Source organism: Larus michahellis, chromosome 3 (assembly GCF_964199755.1).
Source record: "Larus michahellis chromosome 3, bLarMic1.1, whole genome shotgun sequence".
In the NCBI taxonomy this organism is placed as follows: domain Eukaryota; kingdom Metazoa; phylum Chordata; class Aves; order Charadriiformes; family Laridae; genus Larus; species Larus michahellis.
This window is the reverse complement of record NC_133898.1, coordinates 125074007-125091387: the sequence shown is the minus strand read 5'-3', so window position 1 is coordinate 125091387 and position 17381 is coordinate 125074007. Positions and strand designations below refer to the sequence as shown.

The window sequence follows — 17381 nt, the reverse complement described above, 5'->3', positions numbered from 1 at the left end:
CTTGCAGATGGCAGGAAGTAGCCATTCTAACGTGTCCCAAGATCTCAGCTTTTAAGGGCTCTAACAGTTTCCACACTTGAAACTTGGTTGCCCAGGTTTCCTCTGAAAGGAGTTTCTTGTTGTCTGCATATCAGAACAGAAAGCGTTCAGAATGCAAACGATAAATAATTGCAGAGGGTGAAGCTGCCCTTGTATTTATCACATACCCCTCACAAGGGATGGCAGCCCAGGGAAAACGCGCTCTCATGGCAGTGGGTTGTACACAAGGAGCTGGTTTCTGCTTGTTTTTACACTTGGATTCATCCTGGTGCTCACATTAGTCCCGTTAAGTAAGGACAAACCATCCAAATAATGGTTTATTTAATGAAGGCATTATCGACAAGTTATTACTCAGTTCCTCTTAGTCTCTGCATTTGGAATAAAATCAAACCAAACATTTATATCAGCTTTTCCTGTAACATGTCTGACTATCTGGCTGGACCTCACCACAGGTAAAAGATAGTTACAGATCTGATTGCCTTCTGCCAGCTGGATTAGGGGACTCCCCCTTGGGTCAAGGGACTCCCCAATCCCAGTTGACAAGCTCATAAATGTCACAGGGTTATGGAATGAAAGACAAGGGATCCATAAAAATGAATACAATTGTGGGGTGCAGCTTGCTAGTCAATGTGTGAGGCAGACAAACGAGAGACAGAGGATCCAGGCAAATCCCAGTTAAGTCATATCCTGCATATCATTTTGCTGTCCCTAGAGTAAAGGGACACCAAGAATAAAACCGCAAGCTGTCACCACTAACTCCAAAAACATGCGTAGGCTCTGACACTGTTCATTTTACTTGTGTAGACAGAGCCCGTGTCTTCGCCCGTGCCAGACCACACACTGACTGCTCTGCCAGGGCGCCTTGTGATGGCAGTTCCTCCTGGAATGAGGCTGTTGGGCTTGCCAGAGCTGCTAGAGGATGGGCCAGGGTTTTCTTCACACGATGTCAGGAAGCTGGTTTTGACCTGCTCTCCTGCACCTTCAGAGCAGAATGTGATGGTTGGGAAAGACGATAGGGACCGGCCCTGCTCCCTTTGCATGGTGTTACTTTAAGCCTTTGCACTGGGGAAGGAACACGTCCCAGGTGCCCCTCGGCTAGTCCCTAGCCCCTCGGGCTCCTCATCCTGAGAGTAACAGAGTTCAGAGACTCTCATCGGTGCAGAAAAAACACCTCAAGAGTATAGCTGGAGTCACTCTCTACAAACATTCCAGTATCCGCTCCTTTTCTGGGAAACTCTACATGCAGTCCATTTTCCTTGGGATCTGAAGACTGGTAGTGTCAGTCTTCCCAAAAGATGCCCAAAAGGAGAAGCCAAAAAGAACCTACACAGTCTGCTCACTTCCTTGTTCTCCCCCCCAACCCCTAGAGTGCTTTGTCTCACTATCTGCTGGGCGTTGTACTGGGTACACTGCGATGCTCGATTACCTGCAACAAGTGCTCCAAATATCTCCTAAACAGTGTTTGACTTAACGGACAGTTTCCAGGATCTTTGCAGCTCAGCATCACTGCTCATTCCTTAATTTCCTAGGAGCCTATGTCTCCAGGATACAGGCTTTCTCTGTACTAGTAACAAAATCCATGTTGGGCAGTCGCTGTTGCTTGCAAATGGACACTTGTTTACCAGCAAAAGAGGAAATCTATTATGGGCAATACATGACGCTCGTCAGTGCTGGATAAAGCTCGGAATAGAGCGGCAAAATCAACAAGAATTGTTGCTGGGCCAACGGCTTGTTTCACTGCTGTTGGGGAAAATCATGTCACAAAAATTAGGGCAGCCTCAGGGAGCAGCTTGGTCTGTCCTGTGTTGGCTTCCATGCCATCTTAGCCGTTTTTAATGTAGGCTCACAGTCCCTGCCTTTGGCTTCTCCTGCTTCTGAGATGTTCCAGGAAAGCAGCATGGGAATGGATGAAAGGTGCCGTGGCCCCAGGTGAAGTGCAGTTTTATGGAACTCCTGGAGTTCAAATAAAAGTATTCATCACCGTGTAAACTGTTTCCCAAGTGCAAATGCCGCACTCAGCCCACAAACTCCAAGGTTAGGAAAAACCAGGTGCTAAGTGCTGTAGTTTGAGGTAGTTTCTCTCTCCAGTGTATATCAGCACTGCAATTAACTCAAATACTTTCTGTGTTCAGCCACTGTAGGAGGTAGCTGACAGCCTCTCTCTGCTCTCTTAAACGTCATGGCTAATAAAGGCAGCTTTGCCACAGTCATTGGAGCAGAATATTGAAAGCATGAGTTTCTAAGGCTCTTAAAATCTATATTTAGGCTCCTTAAATAGACTTGTATGAAGTTGCCCAGAAGCATTGAATAAATGCTGTTTCTAAGCTGGGACCTTGTTTGATCTGTACCTCTGAACACCAGGTCAGTTCTAGGATGTCCTCCTAACTCTGACCCTTCAGGAGAAGAACTAGAAGAACCCTGACCTGCCATCTGTAATTTGGCAATTCTGTAAAGAAGCGTTTTTTGGAAACTGAAGATTAGATTTTTTTATACCTAAGTGTTGTATGAAGGAGAAAATTTGCTTTAGGTGCAAATACAAACAGTAGCTGAAGAATTGGTGGTATTTGCTCATGGCCAAAGCACATGTAGGTCTTTGTTTACTGTTCAAACATGCATTTAGGGCATTCATTTTCCCAAAAGCAAAGAACTTTGCCAATTGTCCTTTGCTCGACTTGCACCACTTTCATGAGAAGTGGGAATTCTGTTGTGGGATGACAAATCACTTTCTCTCTAACCTCCACTCACAGGCTTTGCGTGCAGAACATCAGTCTTGCATGTGTGCCCCAGGCCTGCACAAGTTGTGGAGGTGGGTTAGAGACCTGCAACCATGGCATGGGTTGGCAGTTGCTGATACCTTGGGTGTGAAACTGCCTCATTCACTTACTCAGACAGGGCAAAACAGGATTTGCAGCCCAGGATCCATGGAGTAAAAAGGTAGAAAAGACTTCTGCAGTGATTGCTGGGGCATTTCAGAATTCATCTAAATGACTCCGGTGCTCACAAACAACACCACATATCTCTGTTCCCCCATTCCACTGCCAGATCTTCTGCTGGTGCAAGAAATGGAGACTCTTCTAACACTTCAGAGCAGTACAACAGGACGTCTCTTGTGTGGTTGTTCTCTCATCCAAGGCTGGGACTTGAACTAGATGGTTTTCATGGCCACATATTTTCTTTGTTGTTCACAAGGCACCTCATCCTTCACAGAATCACAGAATGGTAGGGGTTGGAAGGGACCTTTGGAGATCATCTAGTCCAAGCCCCCGGCCAAATCAGGTTCACCTAGAGCAGGCTGGACAGGAAGGCATCCAGGTGGGTTTTGAATATCTTCAGAGAAGGAGACTCCACAACCTCTCTGAGCAGCCTGTTCCACTGCTCTGTTACGCTCAAAGTATGGAAGTTTTTCCTCAGGTTGAGATGTAATTTCCTGTGTTCCAGTTTGTACCTGTTGCCCCTTGTCCTGTCACCGGGCATCACTGAGAAGAGTTTGACCCCATCCTCTTGACACCTGCCCTTTAGATATTTATAAGCATTGATAAGATCCCCTCGGCCTTTCCTCTAAAAGAGAAGTGCTCCAGTCCCTTCATCATTCTTGTAACCCTCTGCTGGACTCTTTCCGGTAGTTCCCTGTCCTTCTTGAATCACGGAGCCCAGAACCGGACACAGTACTCCAGATGCGGCCTCATCAGAGCAGAGTAGAGGAGGAGGATGACCTCCCTTAACTTGCTGGCTCTTCCCAGCACGACTGGCTGCTGCAGACCCGCAGTTGAACAGGGGTTCTCACTGCAGGGCTGTTTGGCCATCACCACTCCAGAGATGTCTGCAGACAGACTCCTCCTTTGCTACCCCGGCTCTCCTGGCCTTGGGGACAGCACAGGCCAAATGATTTGGGTGATGCTCAAAGCAGTGCCAGACCGGGGGCAACCAGGACCCTCTCCTGAGAGCATTGCTTTGAGTGATTGCTCCTGCCAGGCAGCAAGTGGAAAAAATCCTGCAAGCTCTCATTTGGCCCCCAGGCTGGTTCGTTTACAGCCGTGGCAGGGGGACGGCAGCCCAGGGAAGGGTGCGAGCTGCCTCGGCCACCCTGCAGCACAGCGGACGGAGCCTGCAAGAAGCCAGCAGTGTCACCCCATGGAATGCACATCCCCTTTTCAAGGGCAGAGGCACGCCCAAACCACACGATGCTTGAGCACTTTCCTGTTTCCATGGTAAAGCACAGGATACAGCTGATGTGGTGCACTCACCCTGCAGGCAGGGCGAAGGCGGCAGGCGAGCAGAGGTCCCAACCCTGCCTTTCACCCACAGCTCTTCTTTCCTGGCTTGATCACCCTCCCTTGTGTCTGGGGACTGAGAGTCACTCCCCAGTTTAATTATCGAAGAGGAGCATTAGGCCAGGGCTGGCATTACACGGCCGGAGGGCTCAGTGGCACTGCCAGGACGTCGGGGTGGATTGGAGGGGAAAGCCTCCTTTCTGCCCGATAAGAAACCTGACATGCTGAGATGTGCGCCACTCGTTATCCTGCAAAGAGGGGGGAAAAAGGAAGGAGTGATCCAAGAAGGGGCTGTGGGAGGTTTAGCACTACTTGTCCTAAGGAAAAAGCCTAGTTTTGGTCCGTGCTGTACAAAAAAGATGTGGCCAGGCTGGAGAGGGTCCTGAGAAGGGCCACCAAGATGATCAAAGGCCTGGGAAGCCAGTCATATGGGGAAAGGCTGAGAGAACTGGGTTTGCTCAGCCTTGAGAAAAGAAGGCCTTATCACCACGTTCCAGTATTTAAAGGGTGCCTACGAAGAAGGTGGAGACTCCCTTTTCACAGGGAGTCATGTGGAAAACACAAAGGGTAATAGGTACACATTACTCCTGGGGAGATTCCAATTGGACACAAGTGGAAAATTTTTCACAATGGGAACCATCAGCCATTGGAATATCCCCACGGAAGTGTTGGATTCCTCAACATTGGACACTTTTAAGATTGGATTGGACGGGGTGCTGGGCCATCTTGTCTAGATGGTGTTTTTGCCAGGAAAGGTTGGACCAGATGATCCTTGACACTTCTTCCAACCTGGAATTCTACAATTCTATGAAATTACATGGTCCGTGTGTGAATCTGTCTGTCAGCCTCTTGTCTTCCCAACAGCATTGAATCCTGTTAACTGTTGAGGACCTCAGAGAAGTTCTTGTTGTGAGTTCACAAGTATTGACGTTTGGTAGAGTTTTTTAGAGCTGCCACTGAGGGAGGAACGGGCAGAACGTGACCACCCCAGCCCCTGGAGAGCCCCAGCCAGACCTTGATCACCTCTGTGACTCTGCCGTCCCCAAGGCACATCCAGTTTCCTACCAGCAGCTGGTGACAGAGTGGGTGAGGGAGGTTACATCAGCAGAAAGCACTGTGTGTATGGGGGGCAGGTTTAGGGAGGCTCCAATCTTGGGGGGCAGAGATATGTGAGGACTGGGTGTGCGAGGAAGAATGTGGAAACTCGGATGATTGGAAATAGAAGAGGGTTGGTGGGTACAGGACCTACCAAATGAACCTAATTTCTTCTGCTCATGGGATTAACAAATTCACCTGAGGTCACAGTTAACATGCAGTTGGACATACCTTACATACTGGGCACGTCATACAGGGGCCGGAGAGGTGACTCTTTATTCTTGCCTAACTTAACCTTTCCAAAATGCAGCTGTTTCCCGAACATGTTTCCTGGGACAATGGAGGAAGTAAACATGCTGGGCAGACTGCTGAGCCATGAAAACATCACAGATCAAAAGCATAACTGGCTTCATGGTCCAAAGAAAAGACTCAGAACTCCACACCTGTAAACCCCAGTTCTGGGGCACATCGATTTTCACTGGCCATTGTAGCATGGATAAAATGGACCTGAGCTCTTTGTATTGTTCATATCGAAGGTTCCCAAAGTCTTTAAGGAATGAAGGGTGAAATCTGGGCTTGGAGCACGTGTTAAGAGTTGTTCAGCAACTGTCACAATCCAAAAACTCTAAGCAAGGAGTGTGAGAGAAGGCAGGCTAGTGCTTCAGAAACCTGCATGCCACAATCCCTTCCTTCATTATTTTTCCTGAGCTGGAATAAACCAGAGGAAGGTGACAAAGTAGTGACTGTCCTCCACCCAATGCTATAAAAGGTGAGTGAGGGAGAGCTCCCACCCTTTCCAGAGACTAGGTGAACCTGGTAGGTTTTTGTTGCAATGATGTGCTTTAATTTAGTGCCTTCCAGTTAAACAGGGGGAGGTCCATGAATGACAGCTATCATCAGGAGACAAGCCCTGTGACAGCCCTCACTTCAGGACAGAGGGTGAATGGAGGGGTCTGGGCTTTAATCAGGACAACGGGAAGGATTGGACCAGCTACCCAAAAACAGCCAGCTTCCCAAAATTCCGGGCTCCTGAGGGGAGTAAGCTATTGGTGAGCCCACTGCCCACCTTGCCTGTGCCAAAGACTTAGCTCTTGCTGCTGCCAGTGGGTAGGAGGGGTATGGGGTTGTTGCTGCCATGTGTTTGCCATTCTTCCTCCATTCAGTACTCCCGCCTTTTCTTCTCTCCCATTTTATCTTGATCCATATACAAATACAAATGCAGCCTTTGCCCCAAGTCTTTGAGACTGGCACAGTTAATTTCTTACCTGCTTCTCTTTTGTGAACTGTCATGTCTTTTGTGACACTGGCAAGGACCTTGTTCTTGAAGATCCACCCAAAGATGTCCCTTCTGTGCCAGACAGCTCAGCATCACATCCTGATTTCTCATTCACATAGAGTTGAGACCCACGCTTCGCTAAACGTGGTGAAACCTTGGAGGTGAATTGTCTACAGAGGTAAGATGTGGAGGGACTGTGCTGTCTACAGGGATTCATACTTCCCAGTTTATGTAAAGCCTATTCTAATTCAGTGGGAGTCAATGGTTCTGCAGCAGGTCAATATTGCATAAGGTAATTCCAGAGTGGGTTAGACCAAATGGCTCTCCAAAGGCAAATTTTGGTTGGAACAATGTGTGAAGGTCTGATTTTCAAGTCTCCACTGGCCATGCAGTTCAAAGAGATTCTGGATTTTCAAATATTTCTTAATCTCTGTTTTCTAGTTCTAGTACTATATCTACATCTTCAAGCAAAAAGAAATTGCTTTCAAAATATGTAATACATTTGATTGATGCTTGTGTATTGTCTTCAGTCATCATCACGTCCCCATACCAAACCATCACACATGCCTGCAAGAGTAGGCAACAGTTTCCCATCCTGGTTCATCCCAAAGTCCTGGGAACAGGTTCCCCACTGGTAAACATAGGCCTGATTCCCTAACAACCAAATGGGACTGTACTACGTGACAGCAGTATTTGATATTGGCCTCAAATCTAAATCTTCATGATTCCGTCTCTCATATTTTACATTAAGTTTTGTAACCTTAGTGTGTGCTGTAAATACTTTGCAGGCGCTCTCATAGCCCTCTGCTTAAGACAGGAGTCCTGCCTTTAAAGGTACACGGGCTTGGAAATAACTGATTCCACAAATGTAGTATTAGAGCAATAATTTATATAAAACCTTTCATCCTGCCTGGCACATGATGGTTTATATTCACTGCAGAGTTGACTTTCTGAGCACTCCAAGTGCGATTCTCCTCTGAGAGGAGACCCAAACATACAGACTTTACACAAGAGACTCCTCACATACTTAACACTACTATGCATTAAATAAAGGCAGTCCACTCTGTGGTAGAGGGCAGCAACCATCTCTGTCTTACCACATTACATATCAAGGGAAGGACAATTATTGTTAGGATATAAAGCTTCCTTTTCTTCAAAAAAAAAAGTGCCACATGGAGCTTGCAGTACATTCCATCTGAAAGAAGACCACGCAGGAATCATCACGGTCTTCATTTTATCTAAGTCAAAAGTGAAGATCTGAACTGGACTTTCTCAGCTGTGAATCTTTGGTTCCAGAAAATCTTGAGTAGAAAGTGGAGAGCACTATACCCTATGGCCTTTCCAGGCTCTAATATGAAGGCAGGAGAGAAGCTATGAGGTACTGGTGTATCTACACAGGCCTTTGGAATCATTCAGAGCGTTGATAGCGGAAATACTAAAACCACTGGCAAACAGCTGTGTATAGCACTACAATTCATGGCTCAGTACTGCATAGTGCTAAGCACCCTCTTAAAGGCTGGGAAGTCTTCACCCCCAATGTCTTTCCCAGCACTTGAAGGCCTTCAAATCATTCCAAGTTTGAAACATCTTGTCATCTCTTCTGGGATTGGCAGCCCCTGTAAAATTCCACTTCTCAAAGCTTCCCTGCCTTACACCTTAACCAGAAATGATTATTCCAGAAGAATGCACCAAGGCACAGCTTAGTCAGAGTGAAGCAGCCCACTTCTTGGTGACTCACTCAAAGGTGCTTTTCGCATGTGTCTTGGAAAGGGCAGAGGTCCTTTCAGAATTACGTGATTTAGCATTTGCAGTGCCTCAGTTAAGCAAAGAATATGACTTGGAAGTGTTTTCAGAGGAAGCGCTGGATGGCTCTGAAGATGATACTCTGTATTTTCCTGCAAAACAAAGCACAGTGGTTGGACATAAGGACAGACAGTGTGGGACATGTTGGCACTGCAAAATAAGGACAGTTAGACCTGTCCTCATGACCCAGGTGGCTTTGACTTCGTCTGCAGCCCTGATACTAGCTGGATTACAGCAATACCAGCAATCACAGAAATCAACGTGTTTGATGACTCAGCCAGAATATGTCAGCTTGAACTGACTGTCATGCCGTAGGTTAGTAATTTACACAAATGGAGGGACTCCGTTGTCTTCCTTGAGCATGGGGACGTGTCTAGAGCACGTGCTCTTAAGATGAATCCCAGCTCCCTCCCTCATGTGACCACGAGGCCCTAAACTAAGACCCAGGTGCTCAGAGCCCAAGAACAGTGTGTGGCAGAGAGCGCTAATAATAATGTGTGAGTTTCAAGTGGCAGCGGCATGGGAGGCAGTTGTGGGCAAGTCTCATTCTTGAGGGTGGTCTCCCAAGTGTATCTGGCTAGTGTATCTAGTGTATCTAATGTACCTGGCTAGTGTGCTCGTGTAAACTTCCTGTAGCACAGTGACGGACCAACTTCTTCTTCCATTACCTGACTAATAAACAGACTTTTAAAAAGCAGTTGCTTGCCTACATGAAATGCCTTCATATCCCACTTTGACCCAATGTCGCCATCTTCTCTGAGCAAGGGTTGGATGCAAAGATTGCACAATGAAGAATGAAATTACTCATATTTTCAGCAATGCTTCTTGCAAAATACAGTCATAACTGAAATGATGACATCCATAAAATAACTGCCAGAACTTTTGAAGAGATACAACTCCAAGGTGGTGAAGAGTACATGAACAGTAAATGAACTGGGGAGCGCTGTGTCATGATATCATTAAGCTCAAAACACAGCTCAATTAGTGTGTTTTAGAGATATTGACACATGCCACCACCCAATACTTCTTTTAGTGTTCACAATTATGCTGCTAGCATTATGCTACAATCATGAGCAATTATGCTAGTGATTACAATGACTTATTACAGTTCCTTCAGACTAGAAGATGAAATGCCATCTGTGGATGGATGGATGGACAAACAGATTGATAGATACCAGGATAGACTGACCCTGAGAGAGACCACGCAGGCAAAACCTTGTTTGTGCTTGAGTAGGAGAGATCTATTGTCACATACCTGTTTTCCCGCATAAGTTGTTAAAGGTTCTTGAAAATGGATAGCTCATAGCAAGCATGGGTGTCACCAGGATCAGGGACGATGACTGTAAAAGAGAAAATTGCTTTTTTTTAAAGGTCAGAACTTCCTTTGTAGCCACACTGAGGGGGGAAAAAAGGGTTACAATAAAATTTTGTTCAGTAGTACAAGCAGGCAATCCCCAGAGGGACAAGTTAGATGTTTGCGGGGCATCAAATTCACCCTTTTGCGTGTTTGTGATGGCGATGAAGGAGATGATAATCTTTAAAAGATACTATAGGATGCAAACAGCCTGTCTCTAACTGTTGGCCAGAGAACATGGCTTAGGCTCCCGAGTCTGTCATATTAGACAGTAAAGAGTTCTGGTTTCTTATCTGAAGGAGTCTATCCATTAAGGTAGCCAGAAATCTAAGATTCATATGCTTGGGGATGGTCGTTGAAGGCCAATAGCCTGAGACAATCAGACGCAAATCTAATTTGACACACTAGAGGGCATTGGAACACAACTCTCCGCAGTCTGGATGGTCAAGAAAACCTTTGCTGGTGAAATGAAGTTTCTTTTTTAGTTCTGGAGTGGTTTGAGAGTTTAATGGGATTCCTCCAAAAGATGTATTAAAAAAAAGCATGGAAAATACAGCTTTTTCTGTTCAGTCCCTCTCTGTTCATTAGGTTATACCACGTGGGGGAAATTAGGCAGTTTTGTGCATTGTCACTGATACCATAAGGTGGTAGAGGAAGAAGGTAAATGAATCGCATCTAAAAAATTTGATCAAAGACTTTTATCTTGTTTTATTTATTCCTTATCAGCAGAACTTCCAAGGAAATATGCCGGTTCCCACTGACTGGAGCAGCTTCCACAGTTGGAAGCGTCTGACCCAGGAGATTCTGTCTGAAAAAGAATTCAGAATCGGGGTCCAAGACTTAACAACTTGTTGTCTCTACTTTATTCTGCTGGATGTGTCAGTACAGGAGGGAATGAAGAAACTGACATGCTTAATGACAGTTGTATCAGTTATTCCTGCCTTCCTTCCAGTTTCCTCGGAAAACAGAATTTTTCTCACAGTCAGAATAGCACCACACTGAGCAGAAGTCATTTTCAAGCCCAAAAGAAGGAATGGATAAATGGATCCTAAAGTGTGTTAGGAAATGTTCCCAGACCTGGATTTCCAGGAGTCATCGTCCTGCAGAAAAAGACGGAATACTTGGCATACCAGTTAAAAAAATCCAGGTGGATGATTCTGGGGATCCTAAATGAAGAAAAGCGAGGCAGAAACTGTATCTTTCCTGTCTTATCCTGACACAAGATCTGAATGTGGCAGTTGGTTGGAGCACTTAAAACTTAGAGATCTGCTCTGCCCGGCTAATGAGAGGCTGCCTCCTCCAGGGCCTTCAGCATGTTGCTGGAGGGGACGTGCTTGGAGGTCACTACTGGGTCCAGTACTCGTTTAACATCTTCATTAATGATACAGATGATGGGAAAAGTGCACCCTTACCAAGTCTGCAGATGGTGCAAAGTCATGCAAAACTGGAAGGAGCGGCTGATCGATCAGATGAGTCTGCTGTCATTCAGAAGGACCTCAACAGGCTGGAGAAAGGGGATGGCAGAAACCTTATGTTCAGCAAAGGGAAATGCAAAGTTCTCCTGTCCCTGGGGAGGAACAATCCCATGCACCGGGACAAGCTGAGGGCCTCCTGACTGGAAAGGAGTAAAGACAGAGCCAGACTTTTCTCATTTGTGCCCAGCAAAAGGACAAGAGGTGGTGGGAACAAATAGAAACACAGGAAATCCTACTTAAAAAGCAACTTTTTCACTGTGAGGGTGGTCAAACACAGGAAAAGGCTGCATAAAGAGATTGTGGAGTCTCCATCCTTGGAGCTGACCATGCTCTGAGTGGGAGGGTGGTATGAACCCAGTCATCTCTTCAGGTACTTTCCAAATTCAGCAATTCTGTGATTCTTGTAGAAGTTGGAGTGATTTGAGCCAATGCTGCTCCTCTGAGCTGACAGTCCAGCCTTAATGGACTCCTTAATTCCTTTGAGGCTATGTACCCATCCGTCTTAATTATGCTGGTTGTTAAGTCTGCTTCCCAGTTCTTTGGCAATACCTCCACAGGCTTTTCTGAACAAACCCTGTTCAGACACCAATATAAGACTAAGCTCTGTTGTCATATAAGAATGATGCTAGCATATATGATGATTTTCTTTTTCTACCCCAAGTGACCGTCGTTAGATTATGATGCCATCAATCCCTTACCCATCCTGGCATGGCATCTTTGGTGAGGGTTTAGAGGGTTTATAAATGCAGAAGTGCAAGTGGAAACAAGCATTTATTTGTTAGGATACACAGAGTTATTCATCCTCATGCAGCCATTCCAGATAGAGGTATCTTATTCCTGTAGAGATGAACACACTTTTGTCATCGGCGGGAAGAGGATAACAAACAACTCTGTAGCTGCAACGTGTCTTCAACCAGCAGAGTTCTTTGTGAGGTGAATATTAGGCCACAGCCTCAGCTCTTGGCCTTCTCCTAGGGCTGTAAGACACATCTTGGGTCACTGAGCCTATGACCGCCCTGTGTGGTTGGCCTCCTAACTTCTGCCTTAAGGCGTTTGTCAAGCCTCATTGTAAAAGCAGTTAATTGTGTGTTTTTCCTCCTTTGTTCACACTGAGAGACCGTTCCCCAACCTTTCTAGTGGGTGGTGGTTGCTTAACGCTATAAGCAGGTTTGCACTTCATTGGATGCAAGGATCCTCTAGCCCAGTTGCCTCTTGTCCAACGTGGGCTATAGCAGAGGCTCCAGGGAAGAGTTTTACTAAAGCAAAGTGAGTTTGTAGCAGCACATCTTCAGAATGTTCTTTCCATCTCTGTCTGTCAGGGGTAGAAGGACTTCTGGAGGCAGAGGCAAGACCCTGGTGTTTAACATCCCTTAGCAGCCTATTAAGCTTACACAAAATCAAGTAAACTGTAAGAACATACAGGAAAACATCAAACATCCACAATGGCCAGGAGGAAGGACGTCTATGTCTCCTTTGCTTGCTTTGAATCTGCCACTCATCGGGGCCAGGTTTGGTCCTTAAGTATCAAACTGGATGGTGTATTTCTTCTAAAGATGGTCGTGGAACTGGTTTCCCCTTTAATGCGAATCCTTATCCTGAGCAGAGGCATTTCCAGATGCTCGTTCAAGCTGTGCTTCAAGGCAGAGATGAGTGCAAGAGTCACTGAGCCAGAGAAAGTCTCTACAGAAGAAAGAGAATCTTTCCAGGATCTTCCTTAAGAATTCAGTCCCTGTTTGCAACGTTATTTCATTTTTTTCAGGCACTGAATATTTCAGGTTAAGTGCAGGAATTTGCTGGGTATGGGAACCAAGTCTCTCCTCTTCTAGGAATGTGTCCAGGCCACTCGGTTCCAGAACCACATTCATTTATGTTCTATCTTTTGTCATTGAAATCTGAGTCTTTGCTGCATATAGACACGATTTTGACAAAATTTTCATACTTCCTCCCATTTTCTGTTCCCAGCATAAAGAGCAGACTAAACTGTCTCCTTGTCTCAGGAGTTCAAGTTGTGACATCTCCATCCTTTCCTGCTCACAGCTGATGGGCATCTTCCCCTAGAAAGTTCCCTTTGCATTTCTCTTAGATTGTGAATGAATAATGGTGCCGCTGAAATTTTCTGTTTTCTAGCTTAAAGTTTCAGTTACTTTTTGTGGTTTATTTCTTGTTGAATTTACAGCAAGTGTCCACCAAGCTCCTTCTCATTTTTTACCAATTATAGGTGAAATAATGAACTTTGAAAAAGGGGGTATATTCATATTTATGTTGCTAGTGTCTTCTCTTTCTCTGACTAGTTCTAATAGATAATTCAGAATATAAAGTGCACTTGACTTAAAAGACGCTTGGAGAATGTTAGACTCCTCCAAGTAACTCTGAGATACATTCTTAGGTCAAGGTTCTAACCTTTGTTTGCTGTGAACTCCATTTGGACATTGAATTCCTCTTCAGCAGGGCTTCTTGTATCTATTTGTTAAAAAAAATAATCAATCAGTAAATACAGCTATTATGTTCAAATTCCAACAGTTTTTTCACATGATATAAGAAATAGTTAGAATTCTTACCTTCTTGTCCCAGAGAGTCCCAAACACCAAAATGAATAATCCCTAGGAGACAGATAATTACATGCAGGTTGATGACACCAACCTTTTAATTGTAGTACCTCATAGTTATCTCACACATTGTCCCTGTTGACTATTTAAACTCTGAACTCTTTGATAGAGGCCATTTTCTAACTGTGTCTTACTTAATGGACTGCTGATGAGTTCTCCAGGCCTGGTCTCTTAAAACTGTGTGCATATCTAGTCTACAAAAGTGACAGAGGTAGTTTGCTAGCACTAAACATATTTGGAACAAGGGACCTTTGTGTATGGAAGACGTGCCCTGCTTATACCCCCTGGTAAGCTAGGAGGCTCACAATATAAAAGGCAAGAGAGCTTGATCTGGAGTATACAATTTTGAGGCCATTCTTAAGAGACAGAGTATATGTAACTTGTGTCCTTAAGAAATCCCATTGTATTGGGATCCTACTGGCCACCTAAATATGTTGTTGTAAGTGTCATACTAACTGAAAACTTTCAATTATGTGTATTTTGCTTAGTTCTTCTCTTTATTATTAGTACTACTTAGCTGTTCTTGATGACTTTCCTGTTGCTCATACTCCTCCATTACTTGAACCCACAAGAGCATAACATGATGCACTGTAAATGAGACCAGACATGCTAAAGCTTTCCCACCTGAACATAGTAGGGCTATTTTCCTGGTCTTCCAGAATGAAGTTCTTCCCAAATCTACTGGCCAAGTTGGATGTTATCTTTATGTCAGCTTTATCTATAAGGCACATCTGTTAAGGCAGCTGAGAACATGAAATACCACTGAATTCCTGGAATGGTTTTCCAAAGAGCCTTTTGGGAGTAAGGATGTGTAAGGCAACCTAGAGCTTTCCCAAACTGTTTTTATTCCCCCTCCAAGCACAGCACTGCAAGAATGTCCCTACGTGTTAAATGGTCATAGAGAAAACAAAACTATACATATGTGTAACTCACCTGCAAAGAATTGAGCAGAGCAAAGAGGATGTGGAAAGCTCGATGGCTGTTTTTGATGATGGTGGCAAGGCCAAATCCCCAGGTGAGGCCTAGCAGTGGTGTCAAGATGGCCATACTTTTGCCAATGTGAAACAAAGACTTCTTCTCCTGCCTGTTTGACCTATCCCCAATAGTTGGTCTTAGTATTTTTATTATAACAACTGCAGTGATGAACAAATTCATGACCACAATGATCAGGGCAGGTATGACGAAGGCCAAGAGAGCTTTGCTGTCCTCCCAGTTGAGCCAGCAGACATCCTTTCTGGTGTAATTGTTCCTTGGCAGTGTGACAGCAATGGTGATGACTGCAATGACAAAGGGGCACCCGTATCCCAGACAGAATGCCACTGCTTTCTGAGTGGTCTTGCTTGTGTTATGCAAGATGAAGACCAGTCTGTAGAAAAGAATGAGGCCCAGGCTGAGCATCCAGAAAAAGGCACACAGGTAGAATAAATGGATGAAGAAGGTGGCCACAACACAGATACCTGTGCTCGTCGATTGTTTTTGGTCATTGATGGAGGCAGTGACAATGAACCAAACGTCAGCAATCAGGAGTGATGTAGCTATGTTGAGTATACAGACATGGCGCATGTAGGAGGTTGTGTTGTTTGTCACGTATTTCCAGACTAAGGATTCAATTATAATGCAGGTCACCAAACTCAAGACTGAAATGGCCAGGCCAATGTAGGTAATATGTTTTTCAATGTTACCCGGGGGGGTTGTATCAGCTGACATTAGAATGGAGAATGATGTCAGGTGATTGCAGGAGCAATTGACATAATTGTCGTCTTCCCATGTGGCTGTGCAACCCTGAGTATCCCAGCCCCCTCTTTGTTCGTTGAGTGTGAAGTTCCAAAAGACACACTGGCGTGTCTTTAGAGATGTCTTTTTCTTTGCAAAGGTCATATTAATATCAAACTTCTGGATTTTGTTGCTGCCCACAGTTGTTGTTATCAGTAAGCCGTTCACACATTGGGTCTTATTCCGGGGCAAAATAGGTCCAAGATTTGAGTACATCACACTGACAATGGCTGAGGTTTTGTTTAGAGTCTGAACGTCAGTTTGACCAATGAACACATTAACTGTGAGGTTTTCTGTACTGCGGAAGGTCTTATTATAATCTGTACTTTTTTCTGTGACAACTATACCTTGTAGCTGAAGGGTTTTTACAGAGACGTGAGGGATGTTATTATTAACTGGTTGGAGGTTCTGGGAAAAATTTTCTATTGAATTCAGCAATGAAGAACTTTTGGGTTCCTCCCCTTTATTCAGGTCTTCCCAAGCTTTATGTGTGGAATCAGCAACAATAAAGTCCACAGTGGAAAGGAAATTCTGGAATAACAACAGAATAATGCTGTTACTGAAGTCCCATAAAAATTACCTTTCCTTCTGATGGTAATTTCTGCATGATCCCAGAATTGCCTTTTGAAAAAGCCCAGCATTTTCTTATTTTGCTCAATCCATGTGAAACCTTCAGTTGTTAACCCTCTGCATACTCTATTTTCAAATTAAGGTTTCCAAAAGTGGAGCTGTGTGACTTTTTTTACATATTACTTAGTACTTTTTTTCTTCTCCAGCCTTCTTTCCCTTCTTTTTCAGCCTTTGTGCTATCTTTGATTTCTCACTCTCTCTCACGCAGTGTTCTCCGGATACAAAACATCAAGTCTCTGCACTTTTCTGCTCAGAGCAGTGTTTTTCCTCTGCACCACACAATCAAAGTTTCCAAGTATTTCTAAGATATTTTTTGCCATTCATTTGTTGTTAACATCTAATTAGTTTTCCTTGCTTGATCCTGATCCATATTTTGTCCCTTATTTTCTATTTCTGCTCCTACTCATAGAGTCACAGAATCACAGAATGGTTTTGACCTTTAAAGGTCATCTAGTCCAACCCCTCTTTCAAGGGCAGGGACATCCAACCCGACCTTGAACACTTCCAATGATGGGGCAATCACAACTTCTCTGGGCAATCTGTTCCAGTGTCTCACCACCCTCACAGTAAAGAATTTCTTTATGCTCAATCTACATCTACCCTCATTCAGTTTAAAACTGTTGCCCCTTGTCCTGTCACTACAGGCTCTGGTAAAAAAGTCTTTCTCTGCCTTTCTTATAAGTTCCCTTTAAGTATTGAAAGGCTGCAATAAGGTCTCCCCAGAGCTTTCTCTTCTCCAGGCTGAGCAACCCCGACTCTCTTAGCCTGTCCTCATAGCAGAGGTGCTCCACCCTCTGATCATTGTTGTGGCCCTCCTGAATACCTGCTTCCTTGTGCTGGGGACTCCAGAGCTGGATGCAGCACTGCAGGTGGGGTCTCATCAGTCTGGAGTAGAGGGGGAGAATCACCTCCCTCACCCTGATGGCAACTCTGCTTTTGATGCAGCCCAGGATATGACTGGCTTTCTAGGCTGTGAACGCACATCGTGGCCACGTGTCTAATTTTTCAGCCATTGTTCCTTGTCCTTTCCTCTAACTTAGAATGCTAGAGACATTTATG

The 17381-nt window shown here is 44.8% G+C and overlaps 1 protein-coding gene across 1 annotated transcript in view; it reads right to left on the bottom strand.

Moving 5' to 3' along the window:
* Positions 1 to 7553: 7553 nt before the first annotated feature.
* ADGRF5 (adhesion G protein-coupled receptor F5) overlaps positions 7554 to 17381 on the bottom strand; it is a 50014-nt gene continuing 40186 nt past the window's right edge. Inside the window, exons 18-22 of the mRNA XM_074582014.1 lie at positions 14853 to 16223; positions 13872 to 13913; positions 13714 to 13773; positions 9740 to 9824; positions 7554 to 8576 (exon numbers count right to left, since the gene is read on the bottom strand). Of these exons, the coding sequence (XP_074438115.1) occupies positions 8497 to 8576; positions 9740 to 9824; positions 13714 to 13773; positions 13872 to 13913; positions 14853 to 16223 (1638 nt within the window). The 3' untranslated portion in view covers positions 7554 to 8496. The remainder of the gene's footprint in view (positions 8577 to 9739; positions 9825 to 13713; positions 13774 to 13871; positions 13914 to 14852; positions 16224 to 17381) is intronic.